Source organism: Tauraco erythrolophus, chromosome W (assembly GCF_009769465.1).
Source record: "Tauraco erythrolophus isolate bTauEry1 chromosome W, bTauEry1.pri, whole genome shotgun sequence".
NCBI lineage: Eukaryota > Metazoa > Chordata > Aves > Musophagiformes > Musophagidae > Tauraco > Tauraco erythrolophus.
Window position 1 is genome coordinate 22,658,629 of NC_141497.1, and position 24,428 is coordinate 22,683,056.

Consider the following 24,428-nt stretch of genomic DNA (forward strand, 5'->3'; position numbering starts at 1 on the left):
CAGTATTGGGGCCAGTTCTTTTTAATATCTTTATCAATGATCTGGATGAGGGGATTGAGCGCACCCTCAGTAAGTTTGCAGACGACACAAGGTTGAGCAGGAGTGTTGATCTGCTTGAGGATAGGAAGGCTTTATAGAGGGACCCAGACAGGCTGGATGGATGGGCCGAGGCCAACTGTATGAGGTTCAACAAGGCTAAGTCAGGTCCTGCACTTGGGTCACCACAACCCCATGCAATGCTACAGGCTTGGGGAAGAGTGGCTGGAAAGCTGTCTGTCAGAAAAGGGCCTGGGGGTGTTGGTCGAGAGCCGGCTGAATATGAGCCAGCAGTGTGCCAAGGTGTTCAAGAAGGCCAGTAGCATCCTGGCTTGTATCAGAAATAGTGTGGCCAGCAGGACTAGGGAAGTGATCGTCCCCCTGTACTCAGCACTGGTGAGGCTGCATCTTGAATACTGTGTTCAGTTTTGGGCCCCTCACTACAAGAAAAGACATTGAGGTGCTGGAATGTGTCCAAAGAAGAGCAACAAAGCTGTTAAAGGGTCTAGGGAACAAGTCTTATGAGGAGCAGCTGAGGGAACTGGAGTTGTTTAGCCTGGAGAAAAGGAGGCTGAGGGTAGGCCTTATCACTCTCTACAACTACCTGAAAGGAGGTTGTAGCACAGTGGGTCAGTCTCTTTTCCCAAGTACCAAGTGATAGGATGTGAGGAAATGGTCTCAAGTTGCACCAGGGAAGGTTTAGACTGGATATTAGGAAACATTTCTTCACTGAAAGGGTTGTCAAGCACTGGAACAGGCTGCCCAGGGAGGTGGTTGAGTCACCATCCCTGGAGGTATTTAGAAGACATGTAGACATGACACTTGGGGACATGGTTTAGTGGTGGACTTGGCAGTGTTAGATTTGTGGTTGGACTCACTCTTAAGGATCTTTTCCAACCTAAATGAGTCTATGAATTAAGTGTTGTTTATGACATCTGAATTGATTCCTACCGAGTCATCTTGCTGCTTAAAACTATTAGTTTCAATATCTGATATAAATGCCTTATTCATGTTTAGACTTGTTAACCTGACTGGACTTGACTACAGACATGAAAGATGTATGCCCTGGAGTAATCACCTTTAGGTTAAGGCTCCTCTGTTACAGAGACAGGGCCACAGTTTGGATTCATAGATTCATAGATTTCTAGGTTGGAAAAGACCTTAGAGATCATCGAGTCCAACCATCCCTAATCCCCATTAAACCATATCCTCAAGTAGCTCATCCACCCTATTCTTAAACACATCCAGGGATGGGGACTCAACCACTTCCCTGGGCAGCTTATTCCAGTGGCTGACAACCCTTTCAGAGAAGAAATACTTCCTAACATCCAACCTGAATCTCCCCTGACTAAGCTTATGCCCATTTCCTCTTGTTCTATCTCCCATCACTAATGTAAAGAGCCCTTCCCCTAACTCCCCACCATCTTTTCTCAAGTATTTATAGGCCGTAATCAGGTCTCCCCTCAGCCTCCTCTTCTCCAGGCTAAACAGCCCCAACTCCCTCAGCCGCTCCTCATAAGTTTTATTTTCCAGCCCCTTGACCAGTTTAGTTGCCCTTCTTTGGACTCACTCCAGGAGCTCAATATCTCTCTTAAAGCGAGGGGCCCAAAACTGGACACAATATTCCAGGTGCGGCCTCACCAGTGCCGAGTACAGGGGCAGGATCACTTCCCTGCTCCTGCTGGTCACACTATTCTTGATGCACGCCAGTATCCCATTGGCCTTTTTGGCCACCTGGGCACACTGCTGGCTCATATCAAGCCGGTAGTCAACCAACACCCCCAGGTCCTTTTCCGCCAGGCAGCTCTCCAGCCACTCCTCCCCGAGCCTATAGCGATGCTTGGGGTTTTTATACCCCAAGTGAAGGACTCTGCACTTGGCCTTATTAAAGCTCATGCCATTGGCCTCAGCCCAACGGTCCAGTCTGTTCAAATCCCTCTGAAGGGCCTCCCTACCCTCGAGCAGATCGACACAGCCTCCCAGCTTGGTGTCGTCCGCAAATTTACTGAGGGTACATTCAATCCCCTCATCCAGGTCATTGATAAAGATGTTAAACAGAACTGGACCCAGCACTGAGCCCTGGGGAACCCCACTGGTGACCGGCCTCCAGCCGGATTTAGCCCCATTTACCACCACTCTTTGGGCCCGGCCATCCAGCCAGTTTTTAACCCAAAGGAGGGTGTGCCTATCCAGGCCAGCAGTTACCAGTTTCTCCACCAGAACACTATGAGAAACTGTATCAAAGGCTTTACTGAGGTCCAGGAAAACTACATCCACAGCCCTTCCCTCGTCAACCAGGCGGGTCACCCTGTCATAGAAGGTTCATAGATTCATAGATTCATAGATTCATAGATTTCTAGGTTGGAAAAGACCTTCGAGATCATCGAGTCCAACCATCCCTAATCCCCATTAAACCATATCCTCAAGTAGCTCATCCACCCTATTCTTAAACACATCCAGGGATGGGGACTCAACCACTTCCCTGGGCAGCCTATTCCAGTGGCTGACAACCCTTTCAGAGAAGAAATACTTCCTAACATCCAACCTGAATCTCCCCTGACTAAGCTTATGCCCATTTCCTCTTGTTCTATCTCCCATCACTAATGTAAAGAGCCCTTCCCCTAACTCCCCACCATCTTTTCTCAAGTATTTATAGGCCGTAATCAGGTCTCCCCTCAGCCTCCTCTTCTCCAGGCTAAACAGCCCCAACTCCCTCAGCCGCTCCTCATAAGTTTTATTTTCCAGCCCCTTGACCAGTTTGGTCGCCCTTCTTTGGACTCGCTCCAGGAGCTCAATATCTCTCTTAAAGCGAGGGGCCCAAAACTGGACACAATATTCCAGGTGCGGCCTCACCAGTGCCGAGTACAGGGGCAGGATCACCTCCCTGCTCCTGCTGGTCACACTATTCTTGATACATGCCAGTATCCCATTGGCCTTTTTGGCCACCTGGGCACACTGCTGGCTCATATCAAGCCGGTAGTCAACCAACACCCCCAGGTCCTTTTCCGCCAGGCAGCTCTCCAGCCACTCCTCCCCAAGCCTATAGCGATGCTTGGGGTTTTTATACCCCAAGTGAAGGACTCTGCACTTGGCCTTATTAAAGCTCATGCCATTGGCCTCAGCCCAACGATCCAGTCTGTTCAAATCCCTCTGAAGGGCCTCCCTACCCTCAAGCAGATCGACACAGCCTCCCAGCTTGGTGTCGTCCGCAAATTTACTGAGGGTACATTCAATCCCCTCGTCCAGGTCATTGATAAAGATGTTAAACAGAACTGGACCCAGCACTGAGCCCTGGGGAACCCCACTGGTGACCGGCCTCCAGCCGGATTTAGCCCCATTTACCACCACTCTTTGGGCCCGGCCATCCAGCCAGTTTTTAACCCAAAGGAGGGTGTGCCTATCCAGGCCAGCAGTTACCAGTTTCTCCACCAGAACACTATGAGAAACTGTATCAAAGGCTTTACTGAGGTCCAGGAAAACTACATCCACAGCCCTTCCCTCGTCAACCAGGCGGGTCACCCTGTCATAGAAGGTGATCAGGTTTGATTGGCAAGACCTGCCTTTCATAAACCCATGTTGACTGGGCCTGATCACCCGGGTGATCAGGTTTGATTGGCAAGACCTGCCTTTCATAAACCCATGTTGACTGGGCCTGATCACCCGGTTAACCTGTATGTGCTCATTAATAGCACTCAAGATAACCTGTTCCATGACTTTGCCCGTCACCGAGGTCAGACTGACAGGCCTGTAGTTCCCCGGATCCTCCTTCCGCCCTTTTTTGTAAATGGGGGTAACATCCGCCAGCCTCCAGTCCAGCGGAACTTCCCCAGTGAGCCAAGACTGCCCAAAGATAATGGACAGGGGTTTGGCAGTGACATCCGCCAGCTCTCTCAGGACTCTCGGGTGGATACCATCAGGCCCCATAGACTTGTGGGCATCCAGCCGAAGGAGCAGATCCTTGACCCGTTCCTCTTGGATGATACCTCTTGTCTCCTCAGGCTTGGCACAAATCAGACACCCCGATGGTGTTGGTCAGAACCACTCTGCAGGACTCTCTTTTCCTGTGGGAATATAATAATAGAGCTTATAATGGCTCAGGATTTGCTTGAACCCAGATGTCTGACATCCAGACTGGATGCAGTCCAGACTGTCAAGGTTCTTTCTGCACATCTGGCAAACCTAGTTACAATTGGGTTTATATTTTCAAGACTATTTAAGCAACAGTGTAGCAGTAAATGGTTTATTTTCTAGTAAAATCTTAGGTTCCAAGTAACAGGAAGACATTGTGAGAGAGATTTGGTACCAGCATCTTCCAGGTGAATGTAGACTCTGATGTTACCTTCTTGAGTAAATAATTGAGTTCATAATGAAAAATATCACTGGAGAGGAACACTTACTGTTATAGTCACTATGTAAAGAATGTGTAATTGAAAGCAGAAGTGTGTTTATACATATATTTTCAAAATATATAATGAGCTTATATTTGGAAAATGCTGTTCTTTCTGAAGTGTTATACAGGCTTTTTTTTAATAAGTTGTGTATTGTTACTATGTTACTATTGATTCTGTTTCTCTTTCCCATTGTAATAAGTGATAGGACGAGAGGAAATGGCCTCAAGTTGCGCCAGGGGAGGTTTAGACTGGATATTAGGAAACATTTCTTCATCAAAAGGGTTGCCAAGCATTGGAATAGGCTGCCCAGGGAAGTGGTTGAGTCACCATCCCTGGAGCTAATGATGGTGTTGGTAGTGTTAGGTTAATGGTTGGACTTGATCTTAAGGGTCTTTTCCAACCTAAATGATTCCATCATTCTACTGAAATCTGATTATTGCAGGAGTGAAGAACAGCAGGAAGTTGATGTACAAAACAGCAGCAGGGGGAGAGCTTTGACCAAGAACACAATGGCAAGCCCTGATCTCAGAAACAGCTTTGGGATATTTAGAGCAAATATGGAGCAAGTGGTCTTATGGCTAATCATAGAGGTTTCATCGGAGGAGGGGAAAAAAACCCAACAACAACAAAAAAACCCAAACACAAACTTTTTTTTTTAAAGGCTCATGCATAGTACTTGCTTTACAGATCAAAGATATGGTAGAAATTTATGATTCATCAAATCAGAATATGAACACAGAAGTTCCTGCTTCCAGTCTCCTACCTGATCAGTTGCTCTTTTTCCTGGTGCAGGAAGTTTATACATTCAGATTTTTCTAGATACAGATACCAGAATTTTTTATTTAGCAAATATAGGTGTAGGAGTCTGTTTGGGCTTATTCCCCAATATTTCTGTAGCTGAAAGGATCCCCAAACTGGATTATCTGCTAAAGTTCAGTTTTGATTGCTGAAGGTTCAGGAGATTGCATCGTTGGCCTGAAATCTCCCCTTTCTTCCATAAACCACTTCACATTTGTGAACTCAACTTTTTCCAAACAGAAAAGTTAGAATAGAATATCTACTATTCTGCACTGCAGTATGAGGAAAAAAAAAAAAAGTTCATATGTTATGGTGAATGAGGTCTAGTACGCAGTCTACAACAACTTGAATTTGCCAAAGATTTGTGGTGAGACTTTTTAAGGAATAAATGCTTTGTAGATAGTGTAGCCTAAGTTAATATTAATAATTTGATTTTAATAACTAGCTCAGTTTTGGAATTAAGCATCTGGATGTAAAATGCTGAATGGTTTCTCTGAATATATTTTCTAGAATTAATCCTTCATGTGGTTTTTCTTTGATGCAGTATGTGGCATTAAGCATCTACTGGTATGGCATCACAGAGGGATATTGGGCTCACTCTTTGAGCAAGGCCATTTTGGCTTGGCATCGCTTTTAATGGATAGGAATCGCATAGTTTTGGAACATCTCTGTGAACAGATTGTTTGTCATATATCAAGAATATATCTTGCTTTCTTACCACATCTGCCAAAAATGATAGGAAAGAACTCCAGAAATAAGGCAATGATATTTTAATTATTTTCTCATTGTGTTGCTTATAGGCACTTACTCCTGCTTCCACTAAAGTCAGTGGAGGAGAGCTGGCTCATGTGTTGTTTTCTATGTTGACTTATAGTTGTGGATTTCTTCACAGAAATAAATGATAATCAGATGTTTTTTTAAATGAAGCTTTTTAATAGGAGTTTTATGTTGTCTTTTGCAAGTTTTTATTTTTTTCTTTTCTCCTTTAAGCATGGAGTCATTGCTACAGAAGATGAAGAGTATTTTATTGAGCCTTTAAGGAATATAACAAAAAAATCCAGTAACTTTAATTATGAGAATGGTCATCCTCATGTTATATACAAAAAGTCTACCATGCGCCAGCAACATCTCTATGATCATGGTCACTGTGGAGTCTCAGGTAAGTGAGTAAGATTGTCGTTCCTTTTAAAAAATTATAACTTAAGACTTATTTTAAAATATCTTGCTTGGTTCACATGTAAGGTACAGTGGAGAATGTAGCAATAAAAATCCTCCTTTTGGGTGATGCAGTGACTACTGTTGAAAAGTAGTTTTGCTAGATTCAGATCAAGAGCGTAGTGTCTTTTGAAAATTAAGATACTGGGCGTAAGTCTTTTTTTTTTATTTGTGTTGTGTACAGTGGTAATGATGAGCACAGGATTCTTAAAAATGTGCTATAAATGTACTTTGTTCCCCAACTGGAAGGTGTGATCAAGTGACTAAGTATTCCAGCTTAATGTTTAGTAAGTGTTCCATCTCTTTTGAGGAAACTTGACATGTAATAAATTATGTGTTAGTATTATGATTAGTAATACATTTGTAACTGGAGTCCACATCTTTCTCGTTTACGGAGATTTATGGTGTTTTGATACTGGCTTTTGGTTCAGTGGGTTAACATTATTCCATGATAGTTGAGATGTGATTTACAGGTGCCTTACAGGAAAGATTATATAGTTCTGATTGAGACAGTTTCCTTGTAAAGCAGTTTTAACTTCCACAAAAACAATTTTCAAGTACTCTTTGTCATGATTTTCACTTGCTTAAACCGAAGCTGAAAACGAATTTCTTGAAGATAGCTTGGAGTAAATCTGACATTATTTTAGAGCACTAAAATTCAGTGCACAGGACAGGCTGACAAATACTAATCTTAAAATAAAACAATATCACTGTTCATTGATGTAATATATTTCAGCTTCATTTGGAGGTTGTAACTTTTACTGGCACCAGCTGACTAAACTTACAATGCAGATTGTCTACAAAGGCCCATGCTTGGAAGACAGTTTTTCCTGAGTGGTTCAGTTAAATGTGCTTAGACTCTACTTGTAGTGAATGTCAAACTTTATGTTTGTAAGTTTGGAAGTGTTATTCCATCTACATGCTTCTAATCATTGCAAAACAAGTCTCTTAACTACTACTGCCTGCTAACTGATTGTAAAACAAGTACTTATGTATGTGGATGCTCCAATTTATGCATTTTACAATAGATATCTGCGAAGCATCCATCTTTGATTTTGTAGGGAATGCTGTTACTAAGCCTCCTGAAATAAGCGGAAGGATCATGAAATATAGGACAATGCTATTTTTACCATTATAACATTACTAGAAAAAGAAAATGTATTGCCCTCTGTCAGATGTTATCTTTTAGATTAATGCTTAGGAAATCACTCTTCTCCAAGTGAGGATGAAGCAGTGGCAGCTAGTTTGATCATGTTGCATCCAACTGTTCTGGTGGTATCTGTCATATGGATCATAGGTCCATCAGAGCTACAGATCTTGCATGCATTTTTTTGTGAAAAGTGCAGTAATCTTTAGCGTTTATTTCTTTCATATTTGATGGTGCCTTTATTCTTGGAAGCTCCTGTGCATTTCCTGAGCTTTCACATCTGTCACATCCTGAAGTCCTTAATTACTGAAATACAAAAGCACTATTTCTTACAAGCCTGAGACTATTCTCACGTTCATTTATTTCAGTTTCTCCTTTTTCTTTTGTTCTGTGTATTACTTACACTCTGTGAAAATTACTGAAAAACTTTGCTCTCCCCCAAAACTGCAAGGTCTTACTCTTCCAGATTATGATCTTATTGGCATCACAGAGATGTGGTGAAATAAATCCTATGACTGGAGTGTCAGAATGGAAAGATACAGACTCCTTAGGAAGGACAGGCAGGGGACACAAGGAGGAGGTGTTGCGCTCTATGTCAAAGACCACCTGGAGTGCATGGAGCTCCGCCTGGGGATGGATGAGGAGCTGACTGAGAGTTTATGGATCAGGATTAAAGGGAGGGCAGGGACAGGGGACATAGTAGTGGGAGTCTGCTGCAGGCCACCTCACCAGGAGGACTGAATGGATGAGGCCCTCTACAGACAGATAGGAGCAGCCTCATATTCACAAGCCCAGGTCCTCATGGGGAACTTCAACCACCCTGATATACTTAGGGTGTCGAGGAGGGTGCTTAGCAGGCTCACTACCCTGGATTTCAGGACAGCAGACTTTAGCCTCTTCAGGGATCTCTTCGGTAGAGTACAATGGGATGAAGCCCTGGAGGGAAGAGGGGCCCAAGAAAGCTGGATAATATTCAAGGATCACCTCCTCCAAGCTCAGGAGCGGTGCATCCCAACAAAGAGGAAGTCAGGCAGGAACACCAGGAGGCCCGCATGGATGAATAAGGAGCTCCTGGACCAACTCAGACACATAAAGGAAGCCTACAGAGAATGGAATCAAGGACAGGTAGCCTGGGAGGAATACAGAGAAATTGTCCGAGCAACCAGAGATCAGGTTAGGAAAGCTAAAGCCCTGATAGAGTTAAATCTGGCCAGGGACATCAAGGGCAGCAAGAAAAGCTTCTATAGGTATGTCAGTGATAAAAAGAGAACTAGGGAAAAAGTGGGCCCTCTCCAGAAGGAAATGGGAGACCTGGTTACCCAGGATATGGAGAAGGCTGAGGTACTCAATGACTTTTTTGCCTCAGTCTTTACTGGCAAGAGCTCCAGCCACACAGCCCAAGTCACAGAAGGCAAAGGCAGGGACTGGGAGAATGAAGAACTGCCCACTGTAGGAGAAGATCAGATTTGAGACCATCTTAAGAACCTGAAGGTGGACAAGTCCATGGGACCTAATGAGGTACATCTGCGGGTCCTGAGGGAACTGGCGAATGAAGTTGCTAAACCATTATCCATCATATTTCAGAAGACGTGGCAGTCCAGTGAAGTTCCCACTGACTGGAAAAGGGGAAACATAGCCCCCATCTTTAAAAAGGGAAAAATGAATACCCGGGGAACTACAGGCCAGTCAGTCTCACCTCTGTGCCTGGCAAGATCATGGAGCAGATCCTCCTTGCAACTATGCTAAGGCACATGGAAAAGAAGGAGGTGATTGGTGACAGCCAACATGGCTTCACTAAGGGCAAATCATGCCTGACAAATTTGGTGGCCTTCTATAATGAGGTTACAGCATCGATGGATAGGGGAAGAGCAACTGACATTGTCTACCTGGACTTGTACAAAGCATTTGACACTGTCTCACACGACATCCATATCTCTAAACTAGAGAGACATGGTTTTGATGGATGGACCACTCAGTGGATAAGAAATTGGCTGGATGGTCACAGTCAAAGAGTTGCAGAGAGTTGCAGTCAACTGCTCGATGTCCAAGTGGAGGCCAGTGACAAGTGGCATTACTCAGGGGTCGATATTGGGGCTGGTGCTTTTTAACGTCTTCATCAGTGACATGGACAGTGGGATCGAGTGCACCCTCAGCAAGTTTGCTGACAACACCAAGCTGTGTGGTGTTGTGGACACGCTGGAGGGAAGGGATGCCATCCAGAGAGACCTTGACAGGCTGGAGAGGTGGGCCTGTGAGAACCTCATGAAGTTCAATAAGGCCAAGTGCAAGGTCCTGCACGTGGGTCGGGGCAATCCCATGCACAAGTACAGGCTGGGCAGAGAATGGATTGAGAGCAGCCCTGAGGAGAAGGACTTGGGAGTGCTGGTGGATGAGAAGCTCAACATGAGCCGGCAATGTGCGCTGGCAGCCCAGAAAGCCAACCGTATCCTGGGCTGTATCAAAAAGAGCGTGGCCAGCAGGTCGAGGGAGGTGATTCTGCCCCTCTACTCTGCTCTTGTGAGACCCCACCTGGAGTACTGTGTTCAGCTCTGAGGCCACCAACACAAGAAGGACATGGAGCTGTTGGAGTGAGTCCAGAGGAGGGCCACGAAGTTGATCTGAGGGCTGGAACACCTCTGCTATGAAGACAGGCTGAGAGAGTTGGGGCTGTTCAGCCTGGAGAAGAGAAGGCTCTGGGGTGATCTTATAGCAGCCTTCCAGTACCTAAAGGGGGCCTACAGGAAAGCTGGAGAGGGACTTTTTACAAGGGCATGTAGTGACAGGACACAGGGTGATGGCTTTAAACTGAAAAAGGGGAGATTTAGATTAGATCTAAGGAAGAAATCTTTTACATTGAGGGTGGTGAGGCACTGGAACAGGTTGCCCAGAGAAGTTGTGGCTGCCCCATCCCTGGCAGTGTTCAAGGCCGGGTTGGATGGGTCTTTGAGCAACCTGGTCTAGTGGAAGGTGTCCCTGCCCATGGCAGGAGGGTTGGAACTAGATGATCTTTAAGGTCTCTTTCAACCCAAACCATTCTATATTTTTCTGATGTGCAATTTTTAATGCTTTCCTCCTGGGTTCCAAAACATTTTAAACTCGTTTTCTGAGCTCCGTTTCAGCTTTATCCCAAAGTCGCATGGCATCTAAAGCATCTCCAGAATATTTTAAAAAGTAAAATAAAATATTAATTTTCAGTTTCTCAACTTTTAGACCCTAGGACTAAAGCCAGGTTTATAGTAATAACTTTTTTCTAGTAGAGTAAATTTTTGGGGCATTTGACTGTTTTTGGAAGTTTTGAATGCTCCAGTTTTGTGGTTGTTTTTTATTTATTTATTTTAAAAATCTAGATGCAGTTGAAATAAAAATGTAACTGTATTTTTTCCAGTATATAATTTATTTTGTCTGGGAGACCTTCAGAACACTTTTGCCAGTACAACATGCTGGGAGGAATCTGCTTGCGTAACTGTGCCTACTATTCAGTGTGGCAAGTTTACCCTACTGTATTCTGGACCTAAATTTATTATGTACCTGTTCTGTATCAGGGAAGTGGTCAGGACTTTGAAGTGTTCATAGAGACAAGGGGAGTGTTATTTTTGACCTTTCTGAGAAATGGCAATAATTGCCAGAAAGTGGTGTAAGGAGTTTGCAGAATGGATTATCAGAATTGGTTGATATGAGCAAGTGATGGACTACTTCATAATTGTCGTGGGTTAGGCCGCTCCGGCAACCAAACCCTACACAGTCGCTCACTCACCCTCCCCCAGCCCCAGGGATGAGGGAGAGAATTAAAGGATAAACGGGAAACCCGTGGATTGAGATAAGAACAATTTAATACAGATGAGTAATACACAGTGTAGATGCTCACCACCCCCTCGTATGCGAAGCCCATCTCGTCCCGAAGCTGCAATCCCGGACAAACGTGAGGCCCTGAAATAGAGAGGGGGAGAGAGAGATAGTACTCCGAGAGTGGGAGTACTGGGAGAGAGAGGGGAAAAAAAAGGTGTCATGGTTTTAGGCCGATCCAGCAACTAAAACTCACACAGGAGAGGAGAAAAATATAATAAAGGGACTGAGGGTCGAGACAAGAACAGAGGGAGCACCCACCAACCATGTTCCTGGGCAAAACAGACTTGGCTTTCTTAAAGCAAAACAGTTTATTAATGGTTGCTTAAAAGGACAAAGGGAAACAAAACCGGTTACTTGAGAGGATAAAAAGAAACAAAGCCAGATCTTAAAACCGACACCTTCCTTCCCCCCCCCCGCACTTTCCTTTTCCTCCCGGCTCTACCTCCTCTTCCAGCGGCGCAGGGGGCAGGGACTGGGGGAGTGCAGGTCAGTTCATTCCGTGCTGTTACTGCTGCTTCTTTCTTAAAGGAGGAGGAGTCCTTACACCCTTTTCCCCTGCTCCAGTGGATCCCCTACTCACGAGGAAAAATCCACAAACTTCTCCAGTGTGAGTCCAGCCCACAGGAAGCAATCCTTCCCCATCAGATTGCCCCAGTGTGGGCTTTACCACAGTCGTGGATTCTTAGGGAGTTGTAGCCACTCGCTCCGGCGTGGGTCGTCACGCAGACTCCAGATGCCTCTCTGCCTTGTCGTGCATCCCAACACGGCCATCCTCAGGCTCAGGCATCTTCTCTCCACAGGCTGAAAGTGGGTGTCTACTCCACCGAGGCCGTCCTGGTTGCAGGGGGGCCGCCTGCTATCTCACCACCAGCTGCAGGGGAAACTCAGCTCCGGCACACCTCCTCCCGCTCCATCCTCACTGACCTGGTATCGATGCAGCTGTTTCTCTCAGGTCTCAGTCCTCTCCAGGTGAACTCAGCCCAGTGGGCACCCTGGGAGTGGGGTGCTCCTTGAGTTTCCCAGCCAGCTCCGCCACTACCATTCTCCATGGGCGGCGCCGGCCCGACGCAGGCAGCCCCCCGGCCGGGAGCCAGGGAGCAGGGGCAGTGCCCTCCTCCCTTCTCTCCTCGCTCCTGGGCAAAGCACCTTTTCTGGTTCCTTTGTCCTGACTTAAATAGGGCAATTCGCAGAGGCGCCCTATTGGCTCAACCCCGAGGGGGATGGGAGTCCGATCTGGTGGCCAGAACCAGGTCTGACCCGGTTCCAAAACCAGGGAGGTCACAGGGAGCAAAGCCCCTCTCTTGCCACCAGAACCGCCCCCCCCCCCCCCCATCAAACCATGACAAAAGGCAATAGAGCAATAGCGTTGAAGCGCAAAAGAGCAAAAGCAGCGAAAGAGCCAAAGCGCAAAAAGCCCTTCTTTCCAGCTGTCCCTCACTTTTATACTGGGCATGACGCTGCATGGTATGGAATACTAATTGGCCAGTTTGGCCCTCAGTCTTAAGTTCCACCACAAATCACAAGGGGAATCGTGGCCCTCTTATCCCGGCTATGCTCCCCCCTTATCCCACCGTGCTTCTGCACTCCAGCCAGAACACGGCACACTGAAAAGTCCTTGGAGTTTCACTTCCAACCACAAACATCAGCTTGCTATCAACATTCTTCTCAGAGCGAGCCTCTGAGTAAAACCAAAACACGGAGCTCTTCTAGCTGCTAAAAAGAAGAGCTAACACTGTCCCAGCTAAAACCAGGACAATAATAGATAGTAGAATTACAGTGGCAAATACAAGAGAAGAATTTGAGAGGCAGAGATAAAAATATTTCCCTATTTGACAGATAGTTTAGGTTCAGATAAGAATATGGGATAGAATTGTGGCTGGTTTTCATAACATAAATTACATTTTAAGCAGTTAGACATAAGAATATTTTTAAAATAAAAAATGATAAAATTAATAGTTTTGTGTGTATATATTGTCATCAAGTTTACAATGTTTTATGAAATATAGCTGAAATCATTAAGGCCTTGCTAAGAAGTTGAGCACCTTCAAATTCCAATTGCTTCAATGGGATTTAAGGTCACTGGGTTATCTTGCAGAATGCTTTGTGGGATTAGCCTCTAGAAGAGACAGATTTTATTTCTTTATATTCTGTGCAAAACAGTAATAACATCTAGGTCGTTTTCCAAAGAAAGGATATGTCTAAGCCATGGAGTAGGCAGGCACAACTGGGATGTCAAATGGAATTTGGTTTATAACTTATAATTTCAATAATAAAGTAAATATTTAGAGATGTTTTTTCCCAAATCTAGGGTTCGTTCACTGTCACGTTATGAGGTCAGAGAGACCAGTCTGTCAGTTTATGATCTCTTTTATTTACCTTTTCCCACTTTCTTAATATATCTGTTAAAAGCCATTGGTTAGTTTCCAAAGCCAATAGGGAAGATCGTAAAAGATGCTCCAATTTATTCAAGTCACTGATCGTGGTGACTAGTTTGTTTATCAATACTTCAGAATCCATGCTATTTAGAATTCCCAATCCTGTTCCCAGGATACCAGTTAGGTCCCTTCTTGTTCGCTTTAGGGTTCGTTTCAGTAGCCAGGTTGTCCATCCTTCATAAGAGGTTTTTAGAAATGATGAGCAGGCTGGCTGGACTCCTGAAATGTTATTTTGCATCAATAATTCAACTCGTTGGAGAGACCATGACGGGTTAAACAGCATTTGTTGCTGGCCTGTGTTTCTGAGCACATATGGTTCAATTTCAGAAATTTTTGGGTTGGTTATAATGAGCGATTTGGTACCATTTTTTTTTAATTCTCACCAGTATTTCGTGTGGTTTTTGTTGTACGTGACCCTATAAGGATCTTGTACAGAGATCAAATTTAACCAGCAATCTTGGTTTTGGTCCTCACATAATATGATAGGACCTTGGGATCCAGTCCCATAACTATTTACAGGTTCAGCGAGAGATTCACTAATCAATTTACATTGCACAGTAATGTTATCACCATGTACTACAGTGAAAAAGGGTATAATTCCATCTTTGTTATTCAAGGTGATCAGGGTATCTGTGCCATGATATGTGACTACTGCAACAAGCATCATTAAGGGTTTGGCCACAGCATTCATTTTGAATTTAAATGTTAGGCCCAGCGGGGCAGGTTGCTTTTGCTGCCAATGATATGTCACATAAACAGGTTTAATAAGATAAAATTGTGCCAACAGTTCCCTTGTTCACTGATACAAGATTCGGTGACTTCAATGTTTACTGTACTGAGGTCTAATGTGTTGCTGCTGCTATGCCATTTGCAGCAACACATTATGGTGGAGTCATATCTGACACAATTCCATTATTTGGTGGAACAAGATTTAGTTGTGATGTTCGGATTGAATTTTGACCATTCTATCTCTAATAGATTGCTAGAAATCATAATTTGGGAAGCTTTTTCATGCATTGACTCACTGATTTTCCTGCATTCTATTTGGGTATTTTTTCCCAATTGTTCCTGTTAGGACATAAACCATTCATTTCTGTCCCATTTCCACTCGTGGGTGGTATATTTCAGTGTTATGCATCACTACAGTGGCTAAATTAGGAGGGTTGTTGCTGGGATGTCATCCCATATTGTTTGTATATTGAATGAAAGCTTGAGACAGTGGCCATTCTCGGTCTTTTGGTTACAAATCAAGGGTAAGATGTGGAATAATATCACAAACCCAACTTGTTGATTAGTCGGGTTTTTTTTAGAATTTAGGTTACCAGATTATTGTGACCAGTATGAATAGTATTACAGCTAAAATTAATATTAATAGGAGGTATATCCACTTGTCCACATGCAGTTTATCCAAGATTCCTGAAAGAGAGAAAAAAAAAAAAAAAGAAACCATGCTTGGTTGCAAATACAACCAGCAAATGTTAGTTAAAATGAGAGTATTATCCACCATCTGCAATGTTTGGTACAGTTGCTGTTAAAGGTGCAGTGTTGGCATTCAATTGCCTGTAATCGATAGTGAGCCTCCACTGTCCATTCGGCTTTTTAACCGGCCAGACAGGAGAGTTATAGGGGGAGTGAGTGCGAGTGATAATATCTCGCTCCTCTAGGTCTTTCACCACTCCATCAATTCCTGCCTGCGCTGCAGCTGGCAGAGGATTCTGTTTTGTATTTGTGATCTGGGATGGGGGCAAAGGAATAGACACTTCTAACAAGTTCAGGTTTACAAAATCAGAGTGAACCCACAGCCGATCTTCATCATTCTGCCCTGCAAAACTCCTTAAGGAACCATCAGGCAATTTCCATGACGGGCCATACAGCAAATCAAAGGTTAATGTGTCAGTACAGGCAGCACCGACTGGCACTCCAGCATGGGTTAGTTTTTTCTCTCCTGGAAGCCACAGAGCTGGTTTTGCTGTCGGACATTCTTTTACAGCTCCTTCAATTTCAACAGCCTTCACTTTGTGGTGACTGGGATTTATGCTTAGATCCTCAGCAGCTTTTTCAGTTATTAAAGACATTTTAAAACTATCAGGGAGACCATGAATTAGAGGTGTTAGTTGTGCTCCATCAATGGGAGCCAACAATGAGGATTTTCTTGTCGGGTCTCTCTCATGCATTGCTTGTGTGCATGCCACCTTTTGCACTGAGGAAGCCAAATCAGAGAACCCCATAGTGGTAATTCTCAGCAGATCACCTTTTTCCTGAGGATCTATACCACCTGCCCAGTATGCCACTCATGCAGTTAAGGAACAATAATGATTTCCAGGTATAGCAGTTAAAAACAGGCCAGGACCCCAGTATCCTTCTGCCTCCTCCTCACTTAGTAAAATCCGATCTCCCCCCGTGAGAGAGATTCGCCACACATATTCCGTTTCTGACTCCTCTGGGTGTCTGGAGTATTTTTGTTTTAATTTTGCCAATTCAGTGGGAGACCAGGGGACTGTTTGCACAGTGATGTGAATTTCTTCATTGTTATCAGCAGCAGTTTCAATCTTAACTAAAGGTCTTAAAGGAAGTGGCTGAGAGTTGAGATTGGGAGTCCCCATGATTTCAGTGTCATCACTATCACTCCAAATGTCCCCGTCCCAAGTCTCAGGGTCCGTGTAGTGTACTGACTTACGGACTTGTTTGATTGAAACAGAGGATTGTTTTTCCAACAACTGCTTCTCTCTGTGCTGCGCTGCAGCAAGCAGAGTTTTAAGGTGGTCCAATTCAGTTTTAAAATGATCATTTTCAGTCCTAAGTTGATCATTCTCAGTTACAAGTTTATCATTTTGGTTTTCCAGTTTTTCTTTTGTCTCCCTCTGTCGTGGGTTAGGCTGTAAACCACCTCACACACACAGCTGGTCACTCCCCCTCCCCCACCCCCAGGAATGAGGAAGAGAATTAAAGGATAAACGGGAAACCCGTGGGTTGAGATAAGAATGATTTAATACAGATGATTTAATACAGTGTAGGTGCTCACCACCCCCTCGTATGCGAAGCCCGTCTCGTCCCGAAGCTGCAATCCCGGATGAACGCGAGGCCCCGAAATAGAGAGGGGCAGAGAGAGAGAGAGAGAGAGAGAGAAGGAAGGAAAAGCAACAGAGCGAAAGCGCAGCAAGCGCAAAAGCCAAAGCGCAAAAGAGCCAAAGCGCAAAAGCCCTTCTTCCCGGCTGCCCCTCACTTTTATACTGGGCATGACGCTGCATGATATGGAATACTGATTGGTCAGTTTGGCCCTCAGTCTTAAGTTCCACCACAAATGACAAGGGGAATCGTGTCCCCCTTGTCCCAGCTATGCTCCCCCCTTATCCCGCCGTGTTTCTGTACTCCGCACACTGAAAAGTCCTTGGACTTTCACTTCCAACCACAAACATCAGCTTGCTATCAACATTCTTCTCAGAGTGAGCCTCTGAGTAAAACCAAAACACGGAGCTCTTCTGGCTGTTAAAAAAAAAAACCTCTGTCCCAGCTAAAACTGGGACACCCTCTCAAAAGCTAATGATGATTAGCTAATGATGATTCGCCCACTGTAGGAGAAGACCAGATTCGAGACCATCTAAAGAACCTGAAGGTGGACAAGTCCATGGGACAGGATGAGGTGCATCCGCGGGTCCTGAGGGAGCTGGCAGATGAAGTTGCTAAGCCACTATCCATCATATTTCAGAAGTCGTGGCAATCTGGTGAAGTTCCCAATGACTGGAAAAAGGGAAACATAGCCCCCATCTTTAAAAAGGGGAAAAAAAAAAAAGACCCAGGGAACTACAGGCCAGTCAGTCTCACCTCTGTGCCTGGCAAGATCATGGAGCAGATTCTCCTGGCGACTATGCTAAGGCACATAGAAAACAAGGAGGTGATTGGTGACAGCCAACATGGCTTCACTAAGGGCAAATCCTGCCTGGCTAATTTGGTGGCCTTCTACGATGAGGTTACAGCATTGAGGGATAGGGGAAGAGCAACTGACATCGTCTACCTGGACTTATCCAAAGCATTTGATACTGTCCCACACGACATCCTTATCTCTAAACTGGAAAGACGTGGTTTCGATGGATGGACTACTCAGTTGATAAGGAATTGGCTGGATGGTCGCACTCAAAGAGTTGTGGTCAACGGTTCAATGTCCACGTGGAGGCCTGTGACGAGTGGTGTTCCTCAGGGGTCGGTACTGGGACCAGTGCTATTTAACCTCTTTGTTGGAGACATGGACAGTGGGATTGAGTGCACCCTCAGCAAGTTTGCAGATGACACCAAGCTGTGTGGTGTTGTGGACACGCTGGAGGGAAGGGATGCCATCCAGAGGGACCTTGACAGGCTGGAGAGATGGGCCTGTGAGAACCTCATGAAGTTCAACAAGGCCAAGTGCAAGGTCCTGCACGTGGGTCGGGGCAATCCCATGCACAAGTACAGGCTGGGCAGAGAATGGATTGAGAGCAGCCCTGAGGAAAAGGACTTGGGAGTGCTGGTGGATGAGAAGCTCAACATGAGCCGGCAATGTGCGCTGGCAGCCCAGAAAGCCAACCGTATCCTGGGCTGTATCAAAAGGAGTGTGGCCAGCAGGTCGAGGGAAGTGATTCTGCCCCTCTACTCTGCTCTCGTGAGACCCCACCTGGAGTACTGTGTTCAGCTCTGGAGTCCCCAACACAAGAAGGACATAGAGCTACTGGAACGAGTCCAGAGGAGGGCCAAGAAGATGATCTGAGGGCTGGAACACCTCTGCTATGAAGACAGGCTGAGAGAGTTGGGGCTGTTCAGCCTGGAGAAGAGAAGGCTCCGGGGTGATCTTATCGCAGCTTTCCAGTACCTAAAGGGGGCCTTCAGGAAAGCTGGAGAGGGACTTTTTACAAGGGCATGTAGTGATGGGACAAGGGGCAATGGCTTTAAACTGAAAGAGGGCAGATTTAGGTTAGGTATAAGAAAGAAATTTTTCACTCAGAGGGTGGTGAGGCAGTGGAACAGGTTGCCCAGAGAAGTTGTGGATGCCCCATCCCTGGAAGTGTTCAAGGCCAGGTTGGATGAGGCTTTGGGCAACCTGATGTAGTGGAGGGTATCTCTGCCCATGGCAGGGGAGTTGGAACTAGATGATCTTTAAGGTCCCTTCCAACCCTAATGATTCTATGATTCTATGATTCTATGATTTCAGTGTCTCATTTTCTGATTTTAAAGCAGCATATTCTACATCTGCAATTTGTTTGGAGGGGGCAGAAAGATCTTTAGCTTCTTTCTGTGCACAAGACAAACAGGCTCCAAGTACTGCACAAATACCCTTACCCTCTTTAAATCGCTGCTCAGCCTGACATCATAACGTGACAGTAAAATTGGCGTAGTCGGCAGGATAGCCATGGATAAACTGCTGCGAAAACATAAATGTGCCCCTTCCCAAGCTGGGAAGGAGTGGGCTCAAAAGTATTGGAAGGATGAAGAGAAAGTGGTAGAATGCATTGAGAAATGTCAGACTGACCAGTCTATCGGTTTCCCAGGTCAGGCAAGACCCTTGTGTCCGACTCCCCCTGCCTTTTCTGGGCAGCCCACGAAATTGGAGGGTGTTCATCTAACCTATCTAAGGACCCAGCACCAATAGAGGTCAGGAGGTAATTTGACCAGTATACCAGTTTCCCAAGAAGGACAAGACCCTTGTGTCTGACTCCTCCTGCCCTCTGGCAGCCCACGGAATCGGAGGGTGTTCGCCTAATCTATTCAGGGACCCCACCAGCAGTACCATGGGCCAAATTCCTTATATTAATCATGAAGTTTCCAGAAACTTATATATTTACTTTTATTACATATGCTCGTGACAGGATACAGATTCAAAGATAGCCAGTGACAGGGACTGACTGTGAAAACAGATTTGATTTAGAATAATATAAAACTATTACTGATCAGTGATAATACTATCTAGCTAGCAAGGTGTTAGTAACTAAGTGCACATAACACAGAGCTCTTACCCAATAGGCGTCCCTATGGGGGGGAGAGGAGAGGTTCAGCCCATCGACTGATCCCAGACGTTTTGATGGGGATCTTCTCCCTAACATCCCCCTTCTCTTTAGCCATTTTATACTATTTCATTACTTTTAGGTGGAGCGTGAGTGACTCTAGTCATACATACCTTTGTTAGGATTGGTGTAAATTTTCCTTGCTTCGATTTAAAGGTACAGGTTAAACAAATTTCAGAGCGCACGCTCAGTGAGGGGTGGTCGCAGCCCGGAGGTGGGTAGCTTTTGAGATGGAGTTGTGTTTTGGTATTATAATGATACTATAATGAGCAAAGTTCACCCCAAAGGCCAACCATGTGGCAACTTGTTAAATATTAACATGCTCAAATCGCCTAGGTGAATGCTTGGCTAGGTTCACCATTGTTGAGGTGAGGGCCGTGATTCGTCTTCTTTGACAGTTGTGCGGTTCCCTTTGCCAGCCATTCTTCTATCCCTGAGAACAGGGACGAGCCATGGTACCTTCATACCACTCTGCTCCCCATTTCAAGGACATTGCATGTTCTGTTCGGCCAGGGCAGGCCTTGTCCATGCCAACCGCATTGTGTTCCTGGGAGCAGCAGCTGCGCCTTGCCTCAGAGCTACCTTTAATATTGCAGCTTTTGAGCTGAACTTTGCGAAGCAGTGTTTCTCCATTTCCCCAATTTGGATTATTTTCCCACAGTTCACCTAGTGTGCAATAAGCCAATACACACGCTGAGCTGAGATACTGCTTTAATACATTTTTGTGCAAAGATGGGTGCCTGTCCCAAGACAGCACATCCCTTCCAAAATTCAGTGAACATTTATGCAGTATGTATTAGCATATTTGCATATTCGGTGTTATTCTCTTAAACTATTGGTTAATTTTCTCGCGCTTTACATGTAAATTACTTCACATGCTCAGTCCTCTTCCTCTGCCCCTTTCTTTTGGGTCTGGAGTATGTTTAGGGCAGGTGGTCTGTGAGTTGGTGGTCGCGATCTCCCCCTGCCGGAATTACCTTTCGCTGTTTCTTGCTGACTTAATATTTGTGATATTCTTCCAATCTCGTTAACCTTTTCTCATAACAAGATGTTTTCCCTATCAGTCTTTGAAGTCCTTGCTTTGGCTCCTTCTTTCATGATTAACAGCCAGATGTTTTGGACTTACAAGACGCGTGTCCTCCTCTTGAGGTATTTTTCGAAGGCTCCTTCATTATCTATAAAGAAACAATGTCTAGTACATTTTTGCATCAATACATATTTTTCCAGGATGTTCTTTTCTTAATGTCGTGGTTTAGGCCGATCTGGCAACTAAACTCCACACAGCTGCTCTCTCACTCCTTCCCAGTGAAGTGGAGAGGAGAAAAATATAATAAAAGGACTGAGGGTCATAGAATCATAGAATCATAGAATCATAGAATGGTTAGGGCTGGAAGGGACCTTCAAAGGTCATCTAGTCCAACCCCCCTGCAAGGAACAGGGATATCTCCAACAAGGTCGAGACAAGAACAGAGGGAGCACCCACCAGCCATGGTCCCGGGCAAAACAGACTGGGCTTGGGAATAAAGCAAAACAATTTATTAACAGTTACTTGAAAGGATAAAGAGAAAACAAAACCAGTTACTTGGGAGGATAAAGAGAAACAAAGTCAGATCTTAAAAACAACACCTCCTCCCCTTTCCTTTTCTTCCCGGCTCTACCTCCTTCCCCAGCGGCGCAGGGGGACAGGGAATGAGGGAGTACAGGTCAGTTCATCCCATGTTGTTCCTGCTGCTCCTTTCTTAAAGGAGGAGTCCTTACACCCTTTTCCCTGCCCCAGTGGATCCCCTACTCACGAGGCAATCCACTGACTTCTGACCCATCGGATTGCTCCAGTGCGGGTTTTTACCACAGTCACGGATCCTTAGGGAGTTGCCACTCGCTCCAGTGTGGGTCGTCACACGGACTCTAGATGCGTCTCTACCATGTCGTGCATCCCATGCTCCATGACCATCCTCAGGCTCAGGCATCTCTTCTTCAACGTGGCTTCTCCACGGGCTGTGAGTGGGTCTCCGCTCCACCGAGTCTGTCCTGGCTGCAGGGGGCCGCTGCCGTCTTGCCACCGGTTGCAGGGGAAACTCAGCTCTGGCACACCTTGTCCCATTCCATCTTCACTGACCTGGTGTTGATGTGGCCGTTTCTCTCAGATCTCAGTCCTCTCTGGGTGAACTCGGCCCAGTGGCACCCTGGGAGCGGGGCGCTCCCCGAGTTCCCCAAGCAGCTCCCCCACGGCCATCCTCAGCGTGTGGTGCCGGCCCAGCGCGGGCAGCCCCTGGCCAGGAGCCAGGGAGCGGGGCAGTGCCCTCCTCCCTTCTCTCCTCACTGCTGGGTAAAGCACCTTTTCTGGTTCCTTCGTCCCAAATTAAATAGGGCAATTCGCAGAGGCACCGATTGGCTCAACCCCGAGAGGGATGGGAGTCTGATCTGGTGGCCAGAACCGGGTCTGACCCAGTTCCAAAACCAGGGAAGTCACAGGGAGCAAAGCCCCTCTCCCACCACCAGAACCCCTTTACATCAACCCATCACACTTAAGGATGACTTGTCACTTCAAAGCTCATCATCCTCTTTTCGGGCATTATGTATGTATTTTCTTTATCTCAAATAGGCTACTATATACGTACAAGCAGGCCACTAACCTAAGTCTTATCAAATTCAAGCAAATCTTCACTTAAACCTTTAACTCTTTCATGGCTAGACAACAATGGCATGTTAAAATCTTCCAATTTGCAACACATTTTTTATATTATGGACTGCTTTCTGCAGTATCCGTGTTTGACTGCATAGTTTATTGAAACACTTATTTTGCCTGATGCCTAATAGCATGCACTACATTAAGGTTGCAAAATAATTTTTGTTATGATCCATTATTTTTGCATTTGCACCATTTTAAGAAATATGCTTTTCTACTGAAAAACTGTATGCTTGTATTTGAGCCTAAAGTTGAAATTCTGTTTTGTTGGAAGTATGAATAAAATTTCTTTACCTGCTTTGGAGTTGTAAGAATTTAAAAAACAACCCTCTCAAAACAAAAAAAAAACCCAAACAACCCTTGTTACAAATATACAGACTGCATTTGGATAGGATGGAGAAACAACAAAAATTGACATATGAAAGCTGCAAAGTGGCAGATTATTTAGGGATGGCTCTACTACATGCTGCCTCATGTAGTGGTTTTACTCATGCCAGACTTTACAGTCAGTGTATTTTAAAATTAAAAAATGCTTGTATATACATTAAATGATGTTGTTAAAATAGTAAGAAAAAGGAGCACATAGTCCTTCTGATACCTGAAAAGGAAATTGTACTTTCCAAGACTCGTTCTGGAGTTTTAGAAAGCAGGTATTCTTTATTGCAGCGCTGGGTGCACGGGGGATTTCTCCTCCTAGCGTGCACACCCGGCTTCTGGACAGAAAATTAGTTATATACTACAACATGCATATTCATAACATATTTACATATTATTAAACAATTGGTTATTTTCTCTCACTTTACATGTAAATTACTTCGCATGCTCAGTTCTCTTCCTCCGCCCCTTTCTTTTGGGTCTGGAGTGTATTTAGGGTAGGTGGTCCGTGAGTCGGTGGTCACGATCTCCCCCTGCTGGAATTACTTTTTCCCCCAAGTCACTGCATGTTCACAGTTCAGAAAAACATCATAATAAAGTTTATGCAGTTTCTGGGATGTTCCCTCCAAGGGCAGACAGTTCTTGATAAAGAGTCTCCCTTTTAATCACTCCTGACAGCTTTAAGGATGATCATCTTGTTAGTTTCTTTTAGGTATGCGTAAATCACCTACTGCCGACTGAACCCTTCATGAAACTCTTACACAAAAACTTTAACCCCTTTATTGTTGGGTAACACTTCACTTGAAAATATTCTCACAGTTGCATCTTACATAAGTAGTTTTCTATTGCGTTTTGAGATCTTTTTCTATTTGTGTGCTTTCATGTCTTCACCTTTCATCGTCACCTAGGATCTTTAGAGAACTGACTTAGGAAAACTTGGGTACCATAGTTGTGAACTCCATGTCTATACACATTTGGATTTCTTTTCAGTTGCAACTTAAAACCTAATTTCTTGCTTTTGTAATCGTTACTTTGGGGTTAATTACAGTGTTTATCTGACTTTTTTTCATTGTTGCTTTCTTTTACTTTCTGATAGCCATGGTAAATGTTAATGCAATTTTAAGGGTTTTTCTAAATCTAGGATGTGATAAATGATTGAGTCCCAAACAGAACTCCAATTAAAGTTTACAATTTATTAGGCGAATAAAAGCAAGCAAACAAAAACCAAATCGGTTCCAGCCTGGCCTGTCCTTGAGTGGACATCTGGTTGTCTCCTACCTGTCACTGTCTGAAGACAAATGTTAGTTCTTGTTAGTCCTTATCTTTCCCACATAGGCTAGTTTTTGGCTCCCTTCCTCCCTACAGATGTGTGGGTCATGAGTTACGACTTTGCTGGCATTTGTCTTATCTCTCTCACCAGCCTCCTCCTTGGGTAGTTAGTATTTCAAAACTTCTAACATTTCACAGCAA

General features: G+C 44.9%; 1 protein-coding gene across 1 annotated transcript in view; it reads left to right on the forward strand.

The window, feature by feature from the left end:
• Positions 1-24,428, forward strand: part of LOC104382631 (A disintegrin and metalloproteinase with thrombospondin motifs 6-like) — a 318,804-nt gene that overhangs the window by 14,838 nt on the left and 279,538 nt on the right. The window contains exon 3 of the mRNA XM_086630121.1: positions 6,216-6,384. Within this exon, the coding sequence (XP_086486247.1) occupies positions 6,216-6,384 (169 nt within the window). The remainder of the gene's footprint in view (positions 1-6,215; positions 6,385-24,428) is intronic.